The sequence below is a fragment of the Takifugu flavidus genome, chromosome 1 (assembly GCF_003711565.1).
Source record: "Takifugu flavidus isolate HTHZ2018 chromosome 1, ASM371156v2, whole genome shotgun sequence".
In the NCBI taxonomy this organism is placed as follows: domain Eukaryota; kingdom Metazoa; phylum Chordata; class Actinopteri; order Tetraodontiformes; family Tetraodontidae; genus Takifugu; species Takifugu flavidus.
In genome coordinates this window covers 25,979,895-25,997,668 of record NC_079520.1, presented here as the reverse complement: position 1 = coordinate 25,997,668, position 17,774 = coordinate 25,979,895, and the positions used below count along the sequence as shown (strand labels likewise).

At 46.2% G+C, this 17,774-nt stretch overlaps 2 protein-coding genes across 20 annotated transcripts in view; one reads left to right on the top strand and one right to left on the bottom strand.

Moving 5' to 3' along the window:
- The window catches only part of LOC130533936 (SRC kinase signaling inhibitor 1-like), a 36,376-nt gene extending 31,838 nt beyond the window's left edge, over nt 1–4,538 (top strand). For 14 of the 16 annotated variants that reach the window (XM_057047993.1, XM_057048160.1, XM_057047838.1 and 11 more), the window contains one exon: nt 1,157–4,538. In XM_057047993.1, the coding sequence (XP_056903973.1) occupies nt 1,157–1,309 (153 nt within the window). In that variant the 3' untranslated portion in view covers nt 1,310–4,538. The remainder of the gene's footprint in view (nt 1–1,156) is intronic. The other 2 variants (XM_057048306.1, XM_057047916.1) reach the window with 1 other exon arrangement.
- A 1,815-nt stretch (nt 4,539–6,353) lies between these two features.
- On the bottom strand, nt 6,354–17,029 carry fmnl1b (formin-like 1b). Of its 4 annotated transcripts, XM_057049171.1 has the most exons (26): nt 16,547–17,028; nt 14,522–14,605; nt 14,185–14,265; nt 13,815–13,888; nt 13,665–13,739; nt 13,410–13,547; nt 12,930–13,017; nt 12,775–12,851; nt 12,601–12,694; nt 11,495–11,569; nt 11,297–11,407; nt 11,070–11,219; nt 10,895–10,996; nt 10,562–10,805; nt 10,278–10,487; nt 10,085–10,206; nt 9,695–9,897; nt 9,390–9,624; nt 9,028–9,096; nt 8,859–8,939; nt 8,645–8,774; nt 8,382–8,545; nt 8,205–8,306; nt 8,040–8,135; nt 7,866–7,968; nt 6,354–6,856 (listed from the first exon to the last, which is right to left on the bottom strand). In XM_057049171.1, exons 1-26 carry the CDS (start codon nt 16,679–16,681, stop codon nt 6,756–6,758), a joined length of 3,144 nt encoding a protein of 1,047 aa, XP_056905151.1. In that variant the 5' UTR covers nt 16,682–17,028; the 3' UTR covers nt 6,354–6,755. The 4 variants fall into 4 exon arrangements, with proteins under 4 accessions (XP_056905151.1, XP_056905059.1, XP_056905234.1 ...); XM_057049079.1 differs by having other exon boundaries at nt 8,382–8,774; nt 16,547–17,029; XM_057049254.1 differs by lacking the exon at nt 16,547–17,028 and adding an exon at nt 15,831–15,986 and having other exon boundaries at nt 8,382–8,774.
- Nucleotides 17,030–17,774: the final 745 nt, after the last annotated feature.

The window sequence follows — 17,774 nt, the reverse complement described above, 5'->3', positions numbered from 1 at the left end:
TATATGTTGCTCCGGAGTTGTCGCACTAGCCAAAAAATGCATAATAAAGAAGAAAAATAGATATATAAGTCCTACTGGACTATAAGTCGCATTGTGGGGGAAAATTTATTTGATAACATCTGAGACCAAGAACATACATTTCATCTTGAAAGGCAATTAGCAATCCATTAGCATGGATTAGCAATAGGGTTACGGTGTGCTAACGTAACAAATTCAGCTACATGACCCACAATGAACTGAGTACGTGTCTTTGTTAACGTAACATATTAACAGTTATTCAGATAACTATAGCATAAAGAACATCCGAGCAAGTTTACCAAACAATCAAGTCTAACTAGACGAAGCACCGCTTCTTCTTCTGTGTCTCTAAAGAAACTCGTTCCTCAGGTACACACGCCTAGAGCGCCCTCTGGTGGTTGTAAGTGTGAAAATAACGAACATGTGAAATTCTGTAATAATGTATTTATTTAAGTCGCTCCGGAGTACAAGTCGCACCCCCTGAGAAACTATGAAAAAAAATCTTAGAGTCCGAAAAATGGACCTGGCCACTTCTCCCGGCGACCGGTTCATAATTATTATGCGACACCATGACGTCACTTTACGTGCGCCTAAAATGACGCCGTTGTCCGAATACTAACTTTAAATTTATACTAAATTTAAATGTCCCCCATGCAGTGAGTAGTTAACAGGGAACAAGTGTGTGGTTTCGGAAACAGCCTTTGTGATTTAGGAACTTCCTGGTCTCTTACTTCCTCTTCCTTCTGGTCACATGACCTGTCATGTGACATGTGTTGAGTGGATGGATGACTGAAGCAGCTGGTGAATTTATATTAGATAAGATGAGGAGGAGCAAAAGACTTCATGTTCAGACAGAAAATGTTTGAACTTCAGATCCCGCTTTGGGTCACTGAATGCATCGTGTTGTGTTTAAGACTTCTGCCAACATCCATCATCATCAGCAAAAAAGGTCAGAAAAAAAAGTTATATCATCAGCTGATCAGACTTCCTGTGTGTGTGTGAGACAACAGAATTAGCATTAGCTTCCATGCTAAAAAAACCCTCATCTCAGAGTGCTTTCTGTCTGACCTTTGACCTTATTCATATATTTTCCCTGTCAGTTTTTTACATTTTTTATCGCCCCCTCTGGTCTCCACAGAACAGCAGTAATTCTCCGGGGCCAATAAAAGGCCCCACCGTCGCTGCGAGGCTCAAACACCTTCAGCAAGGCAGCCTGGAGAGACCCAAAACCCGCAAGCAGAAAGAGGATTTTCCCAAAGTCCAGGGTCAGCAGCAGGTATTCCACTTCTAAAAGCCCCGCCCCGATGCTTCATCTGCCTCTGACCCCTCCTCGGTGGCAAGGACCCGGCCAGCAGGGGGCGGAAGTCTGTGCCAAGTCACCCGATTAAACTTAGCTTGTTTTGTGGTCGTGGAAGGTTCTGGGTGGTTCTTGTGACTGATCTTCACAAACATCCTCCGTGGTTTTTTCCGGTGACATTGCTGATAGTTATAAAAGCTAGCGGAGCCCGAAATACCTTTTAGAATGTGCGATGCTACCATTTTTTTTATGCTCAATAGCGACAAATCTTTCAGTTTAAATTGAGAACGTTGGGCATAAAGAGGGAAAAATGTTTTCAAAAAGTAGTGGTAGTACTGACACAATTATTAGAAAAGCAGTTTAATTTCTGATTAGCATTTGTTAGCATTAGCTTCTTTCGTCCCAAAAGTCTTTTGTTAATTTTAGCTACCACATATCAACTAAATTTAGCTGTGACGCAGATAAATTTGAGCTCTTGTTCAAAAGTACAAACACGATGATTTGATGAAGGTTGATAAGTTACAAATCAACTATTTTTTTATGATAAGCAGTAAATGGGCCTCGCTAAGTGGGTGTGGCCTCGTGGAAACATGGAATTGTAATTTAATAATGGATGGATGGCGCGTTATTAACGGTGGTGATGCAGCAGGTGTAGCATAAATTGAGTTAAAAGCACATTTTTGAAGAATTCAGGCTTCATCGTCTTCACACCCTCACCTTCACACATCCTGCTGTTAGCAGTGACGGAGCAACACCAGCGGTGTAGCTGCGCGTCGTGATGCCGCGCTGTGATTGGTCGGTTCAGTGACCTTAAGTCAGAGTTCAGAGCAGCTCCTGTCTTCTCTGAGCTGTCGTCTTCTTTGCTTTCACTTCTTCACATTTTTCGCACTTTTTCATTTCTCCTTTTCACGAGAAACTAGCTCGTAGTTTCTAGTTAGCTCGTAGCACCAGAGTTAGCGAACGTAACATTTCAGCTGGATTGAGTAAGAACTTGAAAACTTGATTTGTTTGTTTATAAATTATAATTTTTCTCTTTCTTTTCCCTCCTTTTCACTGCTTCCTTTGGTTTTTTGCTCTTGAATTCTGCCGTCCGCTTGGTTTTTATTGCTTTGCAGCGTTGAAGTTGTTATTTTTTTTTCTGCTGCAGGATTGTTGAATCTCGACCATCAGCTTTCCTTCACCGCTCTCATCCTTTTTAGCCTTCGTTGCTCTCCTCATCCTCTGTCTGCCTCGCAGGTATCACCTGGACTAAAAAACGCCAGGAGCGAGTTCTCGGATCTTTCTGCCTTCACAATCAGTTGTAGTTCCGTTCAGACAACAAACGCTAACTTCCTGTCAACACAGATGAACCAGAATTCTCTCGCAGTCAACCGAAACCAGATCTTTAGACAGATTAGAGGTTTTAATCCCGTCAGTTTCACACGTCCGTGGAGCCACAGAAGGTTCTTGGGTCTCTCTGGCTCAGTGGTTTTCTACTGGTCTGGTTTCTGGATCTCACCACAATGACGAGCTGCAACTCAAAATGTTCAACTCTGGAATGAGAGTTTATTGAGGATCCACAACGACCAGCAGGTGGCGATGTTACAGAGGAAATATTACTTTTTCCACTCTGCCTCTTAACATCGATAATGAGCCTTGGGACGAGATTTCAAAGTTTGGTCCACACTGAACTTCACTTAGTAATCCATAAATCTTTAAAGGTCTACGACTTATCACACCTACTTACTAAATACACAATACTGTGTTTTTAGCTTCAATAAAGATTGAAAAAAAACATTTTAAAAACACTGAAAGGGATGGAAATGAGCAAAGTTGGAAGTACACAAAACAAACCTTCTATCCTCTTGTGTGACTTTTCTTGGGTGTTTGACCTGCGGGTCTTTGCGGTTCTTCTTCTGCGAGGACGCCACCTGCCGGTAAAGACAGCGACCGGCACTCGCTTATTTATATATTCCTTCAAAATAAAAGCACGGCCCACCTGTGAGAATCACTGCTCCAGAGCAACTAAGGATTCTGAGTGTTTTTAAACACCCTTTTAGGTTAGGAGGTCCAGGTTGAATCAATTTGGTCATCCTGAGGAGGAAGTTCATCGCAGCAGGAACGAGTTGCTTGATGGCTGTGATTGGCTGTTGCAGTTGCTCGGCAACACTGTTGTTACTGTCACAGACAAACCCGGTTAAATCATTTTAGTGAAACAGTTGCTTCAGTATATTCAGATAATTAATGTATTTGTAGACTCAAACGGTGTCAAAAGCTAGCATGAAACTAGAGAAATACAGTTAGAATACGTATCGTAAAGCCCTTCAGATATATTGTGTGTATATTATAAGACCATTTAGTTTCTTTTATTTATAGAATTAACATGTAAAAAAAAAAGGTATCATCTATGTTTTATAAAATCAAACTTTTTTTGTATTTTTATACTTGACAAAGAAGACTCATGCGCATGTAATACACTTTACATTTCTAGTTGTGTAAATGTTTATTTTTCTGTTACAGAGTTTTTATTTTTGTTCTTACGATCATAACACCACGCTAAGTTAGCATCGCGTCAGCAGCGGAACAGTCGAAAAAGCACACGTCCCCTTTTCTGGCGCCAAGGACACTTGTTTTTGTAGGTGTTTGCCTCTATTATAACAACGTCAACGTGATGAATGTGTGATTGTTGAAACATTTGTGGATGTCGAAGAGCTGTATATAAACACAGATATTCTAACAAGACAGTTGATTTTAGGGTGGATATTTTTTTTATAAGACAGAGGGAAAAAAAACAACAACCGTCCGAACGGCATGCATACTGTCGACGTTCCTGAAAAACCTGCACGCTGGCTCAGACGTCTCATATGTCCAGAATTAAATCTGTGTATAACTGTGAGTGTGCGATACAAAAACTGTAAAATAACCTCGATTTTTCTGTGAAAAAAAAAAGAATATTCTAACAAGCGAAAGCTTCTGAACGATGTTGTTTCTGCAAGATGTTGCTCCGGTCCGAGAGTTGGATGCCCGCCGTGTTACGGTTCGTCTTTGTGAATCGTGGTGAAGAATGATTATAAAATAATTATAACTAAAGACCAATTTAACAGTGCAAAATCAAAACGCAACTTTGTGTATGGAAAGTGAAAGTTGCTGCTTTGTGTGAGAAAAATCAACCAAACTAAAAGTTGCTGCTTTTGTACGTTCCTGTTGTGTTTTGTGACAATAAAGTTTAAACTCTTATAAACAATCGCAGCCAGTGTTTTTCTTTACATCAAAAATAAGCAGTTATCGTAATTCTGAAGAGACCCCGGTGGCCACCTGTGGTACTGCGGCACGACGCTCCTCTCATTTACGCTCTAAACAAAACGAAAGCTCAGGTTTACCCTCGGGGACCTGGCAGCTGTTGTTGGTCCACATTACATGCTGGGACACGTGTCCAGCCGGTGGAACAGGAAGAAAACAATCAAGCAACCACGAAACATGAGAACCAGATCAAGCGAACCAATAAGAGGCTCTGCGCACAACATGAAACTTGGATTCACAGAGTTCTGGTTTAGTCCACAAAACAAATTGGGACAGGAAGTGGAAGGTGGTTACTGTAAATGCTGCGCTCCCTTCCTGCTTTCGCCTTTAAAGTTGAAGAGACAGCGGACTCATTGTGCCTCCTCCTGCTCTCAGTCACTTTCTCTTATTCACAGACAAAAAGGATTTGGGGGAAATCGCGTCGATTCCACGACACGACCTTCTTTTTCATGGTTTTTTACACAAGATGAGCAGCAGAACAACCGTCATCACGGAGCTGGACGCCAAACTCGCGTCCAGTCTGGAGACCTTTGGGCGTCTCTACGACGAGCGCGCGGAGCTTCTCTCTACCACTTTGGACAAATTTGTGCCGACGGTGACTTCGCTTTGCCAAAATGTAAGATTCACTGTGGTGGAAGTCGGAAAAACCTTCGGCTGTCTTTTGGGCGCCGTTTCCGGCTGGATCTTTGGCACGGCTTCTGCTCTGGTTTGGAGCGATAGCGGCGCAGAAGACGTGACCCTTGCCGTTGTTGGCGGCATTTTGGGGGGGGTGGCTGGAGGAGCGCTAGGTGGCGCGGTGGGCGTCGCAGTGACCGTTTCTTGGGAACTCTCAAGGCATCCAGTTTATGATGTCGGCAAAGACACGGCCTGGCTCTTTGGCTTTGCAGCCGGTGGTGTAGCTGGCGGCGCTATCGGAGGGCCGCTGGGCGCTACAGGTGGCGCGCTGGGCGGCGTGTTAGGAGCCCTCTGGGCGGTAAAGTACGCCAATCAACTACAAACGAACATTATTCGATTTGGTGTAGAGGACTACCAAAGAGAGAAATCACGCTTGGACCAATCCACTCATCATTCAATTACACGTAACCTCCGAGATTTCCGGGAAGCCGTCAAACCGCTGCTGGACCAGCTGAAACACACTCAGCTCATCTGTGGTAAAATGGCGTCCTGCCAACACGCGCACGCCATAGCTTCACAGGCCGCCACAAGCCTGGATTCTGCAGCCAAGATGGAGGCGGCGCTAGAGAAGGCCCGTAGGACCAGCTCTCCACTTGAGCTGATTTTGTATATGGTAACAGGAGCCACACTCATCAAGAACGTAAACAAAGATCTGGAGGAGATGAGGAAGGGGGCAGAAAGGTTCCTGCACCAGCTCAGAGGAGATCCAGAAGATCTCGTACAAAACTGAGCTCCATCTCATTCTTGGCAGATCGGCCGTCTCAGCAGCGAAACTGCATTCCAACGGAATTCTTTGATCTTATATAAGTCTTTCTTGTAAACTTCCTGTTTCAGGTTTTGTCGTGACTCTACTGAAGACTAATAAAGGATGAATATTTTTGGGAATTAAATTCAAATCTGGGGGGTTTTCTCACGTTTTTGTTTCATATTCATGGTCACTGAAGGATCAACTGCAGTGACAACAGCGCCACCGCGGGGCTCCTGTGTTGCTCCCTTTAGTATTCTGCACTGATAAGCATCATGTGAGGAAAGTTAGCATAAACCTTTCGCTCTATTTATTGCTAAATTAGTGACAAAGAGCAAAAAACATACAAAATGTTTTATTGAAATGCAGAAATAAGTGTCCTAACGTCTCAGCGTTAAAAATAATTCAAATTTGCTACAAATTTTGTAGTTGAAAGCTAAAATCGTAATCGTAAAAACAACTTCATTTATTCGTGTCACTTAAGTGACAAACTGCGTCAAGAAAAGTGCAGGGGGCGGAGCTTGTGACTGACAGTGAATCGTCCTCTGCATGGGACAAATCTGGCTCGCCGTCGTTTCCTGAAGACTGAAGCAGCGTCAACGAACAGGCACGGAGTTCGTCCTTGTGTTGTTGTGTTGAAATTCAAATCCAGACTTCCCCTTTGAAAACGTAACGCTATTTAAATCGTCGTCATACACTTAAATCCTTGTTTGCTGTAGTTTATCTGGAAAGGTTTGACTTTCACAGCGAGATGTCAGACGACACGTGGAGCTGCTGTCCCGCCTTCCACTTGGCACTGCGTCGACCTCCATCAGCCCGTCTGTATGGCTGATTCCTCAGATCTGACGACAAAAACAGAGTTTTAATCGATGGGTTAGATTTAGCTTTCACGCTGATGAACGTCAGGAGAGAAAGTTAGCCTAGCTTAGCATGAACACTGGAAGCAAAAACTGACTCAGGCTACACAGAAACCTCTCTTGGACACCTGAAACCTGAACACGAGAGCTCAGGCAAAAATTCTGATTATGACTACAGTGGGACCTCTACTTACGAAATTAATTAGTTTCAGAAGTTGTTTCGTAACCTGAAAATTACGTAAGTAGAGACGCGTTTTCCATGTAAATGCCCTAATCTGTTTCAAACCCCCAAAAATTTGGACATCCTTTTTTTTATAAATCATAAAAATGCATCAAAACATGTAACAAATACATACACAATTAGATTACCACACAATAAATGTAGGAATTCAGTGCAAGTTTTCTCCAGGAACAAAATGAACTTTATTACAGGCTAATCCTACATTAGCCGTCATTACTAGAAATGAACGTTAACATTTTTGGTAACACTGCCATCTAATGGACAAACATACGAAGACTCACAAAAAATAAAAGTTAAACGAAGGCGATGCTGGGATACTCACAAACTTGCACATATTGACATCCCTCCTAGCCAATGGGATGACAGGAAGATGCTAGGCAATAGTCAATGGCAGAGCAGCTACAAGCAAGTTTGCGTTCGCTAAACTCCGCGTATTTCTGCCTTTCGTATCCTGAAATTTCTTTCGTAACAAGAGGAAATATTTTCCCGTTGAGACGTTTCGTAAACTGAAAATTTCGTAAGTAGAGGTCCCACTGTATATTTCAGGTCCTCCTCTGTTATCTTCCAGTTCCAGTTCCAGAGTTTAGTTTCAAAACCCTGGTCAACCAGGTTGAATAACCTCCCTACTCCAACAGCTGTAGAAGTAGGAGCTTAAGGTTCTTCACCTCCATTAGCAAACAGGCAGGTTAACTTGTCTACCTCAGGTGTGTGTGCTAAGCAAGGCTACCTGTGGTGTGGCGGTGGGAGTGCTACCTGTGATGATGTCCTCAATGGTGCCGTCCTTCCCCTCCCTCACCTGAGGAGACACCTGCCTCCTCTTCAGCTCTGCAATCAGGTCCACCTGCTGAAGTTTGATCTGGAACAACAAGCATGTTCTGCATGACCTCCTGACCTCCTGCACGTCTGTCAATCAGATCTGACATTTACCTTGTTCCCACTGACGTCTTCTTTGGTTGGACTTGTTGGAGCCTGGAGGTTCAGGACCTTCTGCTGCTTCCTCTGCTGGTTCTCCATCTCCGCTTGCTGTTGGACAGAACCAGTTTGACGTTTGAATAAGAACTCTTCTCCAGGAACTGCTGCCTGTTGTCTCACCTTGTAGGCCTTGATGAACCTGGTGAACACGGGGAAGAACATGGAAGGCGGAGTTGTTTTACAGTTCTCGCCAAAGTACTCCACGGTGGACTCGTAAACGTCCTGGAAGACAGAGGTTTCAGCTCATATGTTACGTGCTCAGATCTTCAAGCGGGTTTGAAGGCCATCGGTGGTGACCTGGGCCGTTTTCCCGTCGGCCGCCAGAGCGACGAGCAGCTCGGCGTTGCCGCTCAGGAACGTGCGCAGAACCGGATTTTCGCGCTCTGCGGCGAACTCTCGCCTCGTCAGCTCCATCCCTCGCTGCAGAGCTCGCAGGTCCTGCAGGACGCTGTCAAGAGACACTGGACGGAGACAGAACCCACCGTTTTTCAATCCCCAGCTTCTCTCAGAGCATGCTAACGTGCTACACGCTAACATTAGTGGAATATTTGCAAGCTCACCCAGCGCCGCCTTGTCCAGGAAGTGCAGCTCAGAGTAGAAGTTGTTCACGTCTGGGTATCTCTCCTGGATGACATTGGCGATGAAGTGCAGCAGCGTCTGTTTCCGGTCGGTAGATTTAGTGTCCAACAACTGAAACAGAAACGAACTCTTCAGTGACGTCGCAGTACTCTACGACACTCCCCGGTACCCCTCAGTACTCTAGTTTAAGCTCACCAGGTCTAAACTCTGCAGGCGGAAGCCGGACGCCAGCCCTCGCTTGCTGCTGTTCATGTAGTTTCCAAAAGCCAGAACGATCTTGACACCAGCAACACACACGTTTATGCCATAATCCCTCATTTCAGACGACAAAACCAAACCGATCGGCTGCTGTTGCCAAGCTCACCTCCAGGATTTTCTTCAGTTTGCCGGAGGATTTGACGGACATGGATGCGGCGATCAGAGCGTCCAGTTGCTGCAGGGTGGAAATGATTGAGGTTCTGAAACCTTTAAACTGGGTCTTTCTAAAATTGCAATGAAATAAACCAAAGGGAGATGGTTGTGGCTCCACAGCTCCCCCTGTTGGCCACTAAAGTTTGGCATTTTTGCTCAGATAAACTTAACATCAGTAACAGTCGGAACAGGATGATGTGATTAACAAAATGAAATAACTTCTAACATCAAGCAGATTCAATCAGTCCTGGAATATTGAAATCAAATACTGGGACTATTTTCCGGTGGAGGCGCACGTGTGTGATGTGATCTGACCGGCTGGATGAGCCGGACGCTCTCGGGGAAGTTTCCCATGAACGTCAGGGCGCTGATGTGCTGCGGCAGCCGCGGGATCTTCCCGAAGCGCATCATGAAGCGCTCCTCCTCGCTCAGCCAATCCGGCGCTCTGCCCTCCTGCCCGAAGTCCTGGATCAGCTTCATTTCGTAGTCGGTGGGGATGAAACGCTCGAGGAGCTCCAGGAAGTCCAGGCTCAGAGCTCGCAGGTCGTACCTGTGGACGGAGACGTCACAGCTGTCAAACTGCAGCAGGTTGAAATGGGGGAAGCTGATTGCAGATTTACGTCTCGATGGCGGAGCAGATGTCGCCCGCTGACGTTCCTTCCTTCCTCAGGGTTATTGCCAGGTTTTTGGCCCTGTTTGGCTCCATCAGAGACACTTTACTGGGACTCTTGTGGGACAGTTTGACCCTGAGGGTGCCGGCGTCCACAGGAGGAGGCTGAGCCTTCGTCTTGAACTGCTCCTCAAACTCGGCCATGTTCAGCTCCTGCAGAGTCCAAACACCCACCAGCAAAGTTACAGAGGGATAGAGGTGGTCCAAAGGTCCCCACCCACCCCCTTCCCCCTTCCTATCTGGGACCTGCAGATGTTTTTAGTCCTGTGACTGGCTGGCAAGGTCACGTGGGCGGGACCGCCTCCTGATCTCAGATCAACCGGTCCCTCGGGCAACAAACCTGGAGGACGTGCTCGTCGTCCAGCTCGTTGAAGACAGTTCCGGTCACCTGGTTCGCCGCCAGCACCTGCCAGTTCAACAGCGGCATCCGGTATTTGGTTTGGATGGCTTTCTTCTTAGGACCTGAAGGGAGAAAAACTATTGATCCCTGATCAGAATCGCCCTGAACTAGTTCGTACCATCAGATGATCTACCTGAACTTCCATCAGCCACCTGGCCGGGTGCTGGGGTCAGACCTCCAGCAGGGGGCAGCAGAAGGGGAGGGGGAACGCAGACTGGAGGAGGAGGTGGCGGGGGTGGGGGAGGCGGCTGCGCCACTGCTGATGGAGGAGGAGCTTCCACCAGGGGGGCAGGTTGATTTGAAGGGGGCGGAGTCACTGGGCCTGAATCAACTTGATCTTCAGCTGTCAGGAGAAACTGACTGAGTCCATCAGCTGCTCAGTTTGATTGATAAGTGATCATTTTATGGAGAACTGACCTTTCTGCGAAACCTGCTGGATGATAGGGACCACCTGGAGGTCCAGGTGTCCAGATGGCGACCGCCTCATCTGGACCAGGCCCTGCTCCACCAGAGCCTGGACACTGGACTCCAGCTCCTTCAGGACCTGGGTGCGCCGCTCTCTGTCCCGCTCGCGTTCTCGTTCTCTCTCGTGTTCCAGTTCTTGTTCTTGTTCTCGCTGCTTCAGGAGGGTCACCTGACAGGAGGACTCACGAAGACTCTCCTGCAGACGCCAAACATCAAATCGACCGTTTCCCTCAAAGTTTGAGCGTGAATCCGAAGTTCTGGTGGACTTCAAGTCCACGTCATTACCTTCAGCAGCTCCATTTCTTTTGTGGTCTGAATCAACTTCTTCTCTAACTCTGACACCTTCTCCTCAGCTTCCCTCTCACTCTCCTGAAGTCTGGAGCTCAGCTGTAACGAGTACAGGTGACATCATTTACATGATCTGTGTGTGTGCGTGGCTGTGTGTGTGCCTGTGTTCCACCTGTGTGTTGTGCTCCTGCAGCTCATCCATGTGCTCCAGCAGAGCGTTCTTGGTCTCGGCGTCCTCCAGCAGAGCTCCAACATCAAACATGTTGTCCAGGTAGGCCTGAATCTGCACCAGCAGCCTGTCGTTCTCGGTCGACTTCAGCTTCTGCAACCAAACAGACCTCGAGTTCGTCAAACTTGTTTCAACATGGAGTCAAAGGTCGACTGGGACTAAGGAACCACCTCCAGGTACTCATCCAGCCCGTGACAGGTGAACTGGTACTGCAGGTGAACCCTGAAGTTCATGTTCTCCACTGAGTGGACCATGATGTTGATGAACTGCATGCACGCCACCTGGTGGACACACAGACGCGACACTGGTTCAGGATGTAAGGGGCGTCACTGGTCCATCAGGGCATCTCAGCATTTGCCCCCATTTACCATGAAGTCCAAGTTTCGGTCTTCCCTGCAGAAAAATTCCATCAGCTTCTCAAAGCGACTTTTCTCTCTGCACACCTGAAAACACAAAATCATTAAAGCCACATCAGATTTTAAATTTCACCACACAGAGCCCAGGCGGAGGACTCCACTCCTCCATGACGGGCATCATAAAAGGAAACATTTTAGCACGACAGCGATAAATCACCAACTCTTTTTTTTTTTTTATCTCGATCAGTTCAGCTCATTGAACAATGATGAGAACAACTGGTTTGAAGTGGCGTCTCAGTTCTGATAAAGTAAAACTGGTTCCCCGGCTTGCTTGTTTTTCATCTAACAATAGGCCGTCCTGGTTCAGGTCGCTACTTCCTGTCTGCGAGGTTGAATCCTCAGGAGGCGTCGCATCGACACCAGTTGGTCGTTCTCAAAGGCAAAGACGGGAGAAGGTCAAGGAGAGGTCAGAGGAACCTCGACACATGTCTGATGTATTTACAGTGTGTTCTGATGGTGCAACAACTGAACACAGCAGCTGGTGTGTGTGTGTGTGTGTGATCACAATATCAACACACTGAGCACCAAATTGCTCATTTTACTAGCAAAGTGGGGCCATTTTACTGGACCCCACACCTTCAAAGGACTGCTTGGGCGTGAGGTAACGGTCAGGGTTAAGGTACAAAGGTGGGTAATGTTTCATGTCTAGGAAAGTCCCCACAAAGATAGAAATGTGTGACTGTGTATGTGCTGGGGGAGGAGGGGTTAGGGTTCTAACTGATTTTTGTATCTGTCCTGCTCTCCAAGCTCCAGAACCTGAAGATGGGACAATAAAGGATCCCTGGTTTAAAGTGTCCTCTGGCCAGACAGGTGGGGGGATCTTACAACCCAGAAGAGTGTGTTTAAACTCTTTGTAGATGCTGGTTATAAAGGCTTGAATGTTGGAGGTGCAGGTCTCAAACTTCTAAGAAATGACTTCAGCAAGTCCTTATTCCTCTCAGGGGACCTTTCTGATATCAATATCAAGACTCAAAGGCTAATAAGAGGGGCATTTATGAACCAGGGGAACCTGTTCTGTTGTGTTCTTCACCAGCCAGAACCTCTAAAACTCTCCTCACCTCTTGGAAGTTGTCGAAGGCGGACAGGATGATGTCATGGCCGCCTCTGACCAGGCAAACGGCGGCGAGGAGCTCCAGCACCAGAGCTTTGGTCCTGACGGCACAAGTTGGTTTAATCTCTTAAATAGTTCATCCTTAACCTCAGATGACTGATGCCATCCAATCAGATCTCACCGCGGGTTCCTGTTGTTAAGGCTGAGGGTGATCTCGTTAACGCAGCGAGGATGTTTCATCACCAGGTCGAAGCCCGTCTGAGAAGAACCAACAACATGAAGAACAAACGACACCCCCAACCACACACAGCATGTTGGGTAAGTGAGGCCTCGTACCTGGTAGTTCATGATGGCACGCAAACACATGATGCACAGGTGAACGTCGTCTGTCTGGCTCATGACGCGAGACGTGCGCAGCGTTTTCCTGTCGGGCACAAACCTTCACTCAGCTTTGTTCTGTCCAAGGTGCTACATCAAAGCAGCCGCTTTGATCTATGTGACTACTGTTCATAGCAACATTTGTTAATTACAAGTTTCCTAAGAAGCGGCACGTCAACAGGTGTGTGAAGACAATCCAGACATACTTGTGTATTTGCTACATACTGAGTACCAAACTATTCATTCTACTAGCAAAGTGAGGACATTTTGGCTTGTCCACACAACTTCGAAGAACTGTTGGAGGGTTAAGACGTGGATTTAAGCTTGGGGTTCGAGTTGGATTTGTTGGGATTGTTAGGGTTAGGGGCTGGGTAATGCATTATAAAAGTCTTAACAAAGATAGAAATGCTAGGATGTGTGTGTGAGAGATGCACTCACCTGACAGTGAAGGTCTTATTTGTCCTGGAGGTGTGTGAGGGTGAGTTACTGGCACTGCTCACGTCATCCACGGATTTGTCCAGACCTTTGTTTCTGTCGGGGGGCGGCGTGACGTCATCGGGCGTGTCGACGTCGTGTCTGCCAGTCACACGGTTCATAAAACATTTAGCGGCTGGTTGAATTCCCGCTGATTGTCTCCCGCGGCGACAGCGAGACTGGATGCTTCCAGGGATGAAGAGCAAAGGCGTGACTTACGTGACGGCGACCGACAGATATTCCACCAGAACATCTAGACCTCGGTTCTCTTCGTTTAGAAACTCCTGAGCCCACCTGCAGCCACGGAAACACGCCCTCCATCTGAATAAAGGACTAATTAGAGCCGAACGCAGGTGGAATGAGACTCACCCGATATGATTGGTCCTGAGGGAAATCTCCAGCTCTCTCAGGATCTGAGTAGATTCCTGCACGCGTCTCTTAAACTGACGACACAGCAAATTTACACATTAGACTTTCAATAACAGCTGAGGACGTGCGGTTTCTACAAGGAGGCCTGAGCGTCTCTGTCGCCCTCTGGTGATGGGCTGCAGTGAGATTGAATAAACCCCGCCTCCCTCAGTCGCTAAAACCCCTAAAAGATCTTTCGAAACCAATAAAATCGCCCTCACAGTCGTTCATCTTGACCAGATGATCTGGAGTCTCACTGGGATTAACAGGTTTTAGGGGCTCTCAATGTTGAACAGAATGGGTTTTTCTTTTGACCCGTACGCTAGCGCACCTTCCGGCCGACTCCATGATCCACGCTATTCCTCAGCTTCTCCAAATATGCGGATGGTGGATTCTTCGCTTGAAACCTCTCCTAGAGACGAAGACAGACATGAATCAGAGTGAAGGCTTCGGGTTAGACCACGCCGAATGCACCGCATCTTTTACGTAAATGAGATTCATTTAAAAGTTGTGTTTATTTTGACTGAAGCTGTGTAAATGTTTCAGGTGTCTTCTCTTCTTTCCCACTGTTATGATTGTCGTTGTTGATCGTTGCTACGGAGACCTGCATTATTCATGTGCCTGTAAAGACCGAGATGGTTTCAGCTGTTTGTCTTCCTTAAACCCACCTGGTCACAGATCAGATCCCACTTCTTGTCGTTGTCGTACTGGCTGAGAATCTTCACTTTGTCTGGTGGAAGATTCATCGTGTTCTGAAACAGAAGATTCAGTTGCTTGAAGTCAAATTCCTCCTAACGAGAATTCAAATCAGCAAAACGATGCTGGTTTAGAAAACATCACCGAGTGAGGCCTCTCCAAACCGCCATAGTTTCGCTCTTAAACTTGAATTTTACTGAGATAATGTCATCCTACCCCAGTCTTCAGGTGCTATTGGGAGTATTCTCCCATCTCACAGTGGTTCTACTGGACTGCAGGACCAGAACACTCACTCAGCCCTGCTTAGGGGCAGAACAATCTACCAGAACAGGTTCGTTTACCAGGTTTCCTGGTTAAATCCATTGTATCTGGCTGCCTTTATCTTGAAAATTTCCTCAATGACCTTTGGTGACCCAAAGTGTCATCAGCGTCAGTACGTGGCCTGGTTGATGAGGTGAACTCTATGGCCTGGAAGGTAGCCATGATTTCCTTTTTTATCTAAGCTTTTTCCGTCTAAACATTACACAAATCCGCAGATGTGCATTTACAATCCCACCCACTGCAGCATTCAACCGTATGCAAACAGCTATGTAAAAACCCGAAGGACCAAGTTCTCCATGTAAATTTAGCTGTGCAGATTTCTGGTGGTGATTCTTAGTCTGTGGTAACGTCAGACATCATCAGACGACCACCCCTCCCTCCCAACCTGAGCACAGCCATCCAGCAATGATGAATTACCAGAAAACAAGATGGGGGGGGGGGGGGGGGGGGTTGAAGAAACTACTGCAGGTTTTTCTGCTCATGAAAACCTGCTGCAGCTGCACATTGGCAACAAATCCTGCAGTACACACACACACACACACACACGCATCCTCGTATTTCTGCGCATGTGGGGACTTTCATAGACTTTCACCCAGCCCCTACCCTAACCTTTACTATCCCATCTAAAACCTTAACCCTTCACCTACATAACCTCAATTTTAAAAGCATGTCTTAAACCTTACACAGCTGTTGGTTGTGGTTGTGAGGATCAGCCAAAATGTGCTCACTTCCCAAATATGTCCTGTCTTTGCTAGTAGAATGAGTATTTTTGTACTCAATATGTAGCGAATATAAGGACACACACACATCTTGTGACTCCTGCCACGAGCATGTGACTCCTCATCACAATTGTCGACATACTTTAGGCAACAATAATCCAATTTAACTGAAAGGTAGCCATAATTATCACCGTGCTGCTCACAGACACGATGACTGCACTCATCACACATCACTTCCTACCTCGGCTTGTATTGCAGAGCTTAACGGAACATTGTTGGTGGATCTGAGACCTTCTCTGACACATTCAGGTGAAAATTAAATGACTTTTTCTGGCAAGTCACTGGTAAAACAGCAAACAGCTCAGGGAAGGAATGGAATCATCTTATCCACTAAAATAAAACTGGCTGTGAGGAGGCAGAACCTTTGTGTCCTGGAACACTGGAGCCCAACTGGACTTTTACCACAATAAACAAAACAAATAGAAAAAGTGTTAAAATAAAGAAAAAAGTTCCTTCAATTTAAAAGCTTCTTAAACTGAGGGTTTTTTAAAAAAAACAAAAAAAACAACATAACCTGCCACATAAACACACACACATCCTTGTAATTCTATCTTTGCGGGGACTTGCTTAAACACTAAACTATACATTTCAGAGCCCCCTTTTCCTACCAGTCCCATCTAACCCCCTGACCCAACCCTAACCCAAACCAAATTTTAACCATTAAACCCTGTCTGTGTTCAGCCCAAAAAAAATATCCCAACTTTTCCAAAATGTCCTCACTTTTTTGGTACCCAATATGTAGCCAATGCAAGGACACACACGGAGCGTAAAGCTGCAGTAATCTGCAGCATAAAGGCTCTCTTTTGTGTGTTTCTGTGGTGACACCGTGTCCCTGCCGCTGTGATAAGCCTGTTCTGAGGACTTGCACATTTCCAACATATTCCACATTCTTCTCACCAGCACGGCGTCAAACCGCAGCTCCAGCTCTGCCTCTGGGGGCATCGGTAGTTTGGTTTGTCTTCTCGAGCAGCCCGGGGAGGTCTTGCCCTCCTTCCCCTGAGGTACCTCCAGGCTACCTGTGGCGTTCCCCATGTGTGTCAATCCAACCCGTCCAGAAAACACGCAGAAGTAAAAAGATCCACTTCAGCTAACCACCAAGCGTTGAAAGTTTCTGTCCATCTAGAGACGGATGGGGAAGGTAGCGGTCATGGGTGACCCCATGACCCCATCTGTCCATCTAGTCGCGGCTCAGCAAGAACAGCGGGATGAAATGCAGCCGTACCGCTGGATGAGACGCTGCCTCATTATGAAACCTTAGAGAGAGGGGGAAGCAGATATCCTGAGAGTGACTGACAAAGTGACAGCTGAACAAGTGAAGGGGGGGAGCCCGGAGCTACCAAAGGAGAGACGACAGATTTCCGCTCCTGCAGGTCCCACCAGAAAACTGTGACACGGGACAGACGGGTAGGTAGCAGGTCGACCTCCACAGGGTCCTAATGCCTCCACCTGAGAACCTGCTACCAGTCCACAACACAAAACATCCAGCTGAGTAAAGGCTTTAGTTCAACATAGTCAAAAAGCTGTTACGCAATAGAGTGAGAAATCGCCAAGGAAACGATTCGAATTTGCTCAGTTAGCCACAACAAAGTTCCTACATCTAAAACTCAAAAATGCAAAAAGGCAGAAAATAAAACTGTTCACAAAACATATAAAACACAAAGACTGACAGTTAAATCAATCTCATTTATTGACTGTTAACAATACTGATGGGAATCCACTTCCTCCGACTTTCCTTGTTCAATCTTGGAAGTTTCAGGAGGTTTTGACAAAATTCTGATATATTTTCATTTAGTTTATACTAATTTGAACATTTTCTAACAATCAGTAATTTTTTTCCAGCAGTTTTATAAAAAAAAACCCTCTACTTCCTCAGACTTTATCAGATGGTACTTCATACATCTGAAAATGTTTTCTAATCTGTGTTTATTCTGCGGTGTTGCGCAATCAGAAACTCTCTTAATTCCTTAGCTGCTAAAGCGGATCACACACTTAATCACAATCATAGGTTGCAATGATGTAACTTCTGAGACCTGTGTGACGAGGGGCCGGAAATGGTGGACTGTTACTGGAAGGTGGAGGTTAATAAATGATGAATGTCATACTGATACCTGGATGTGAGGCCACA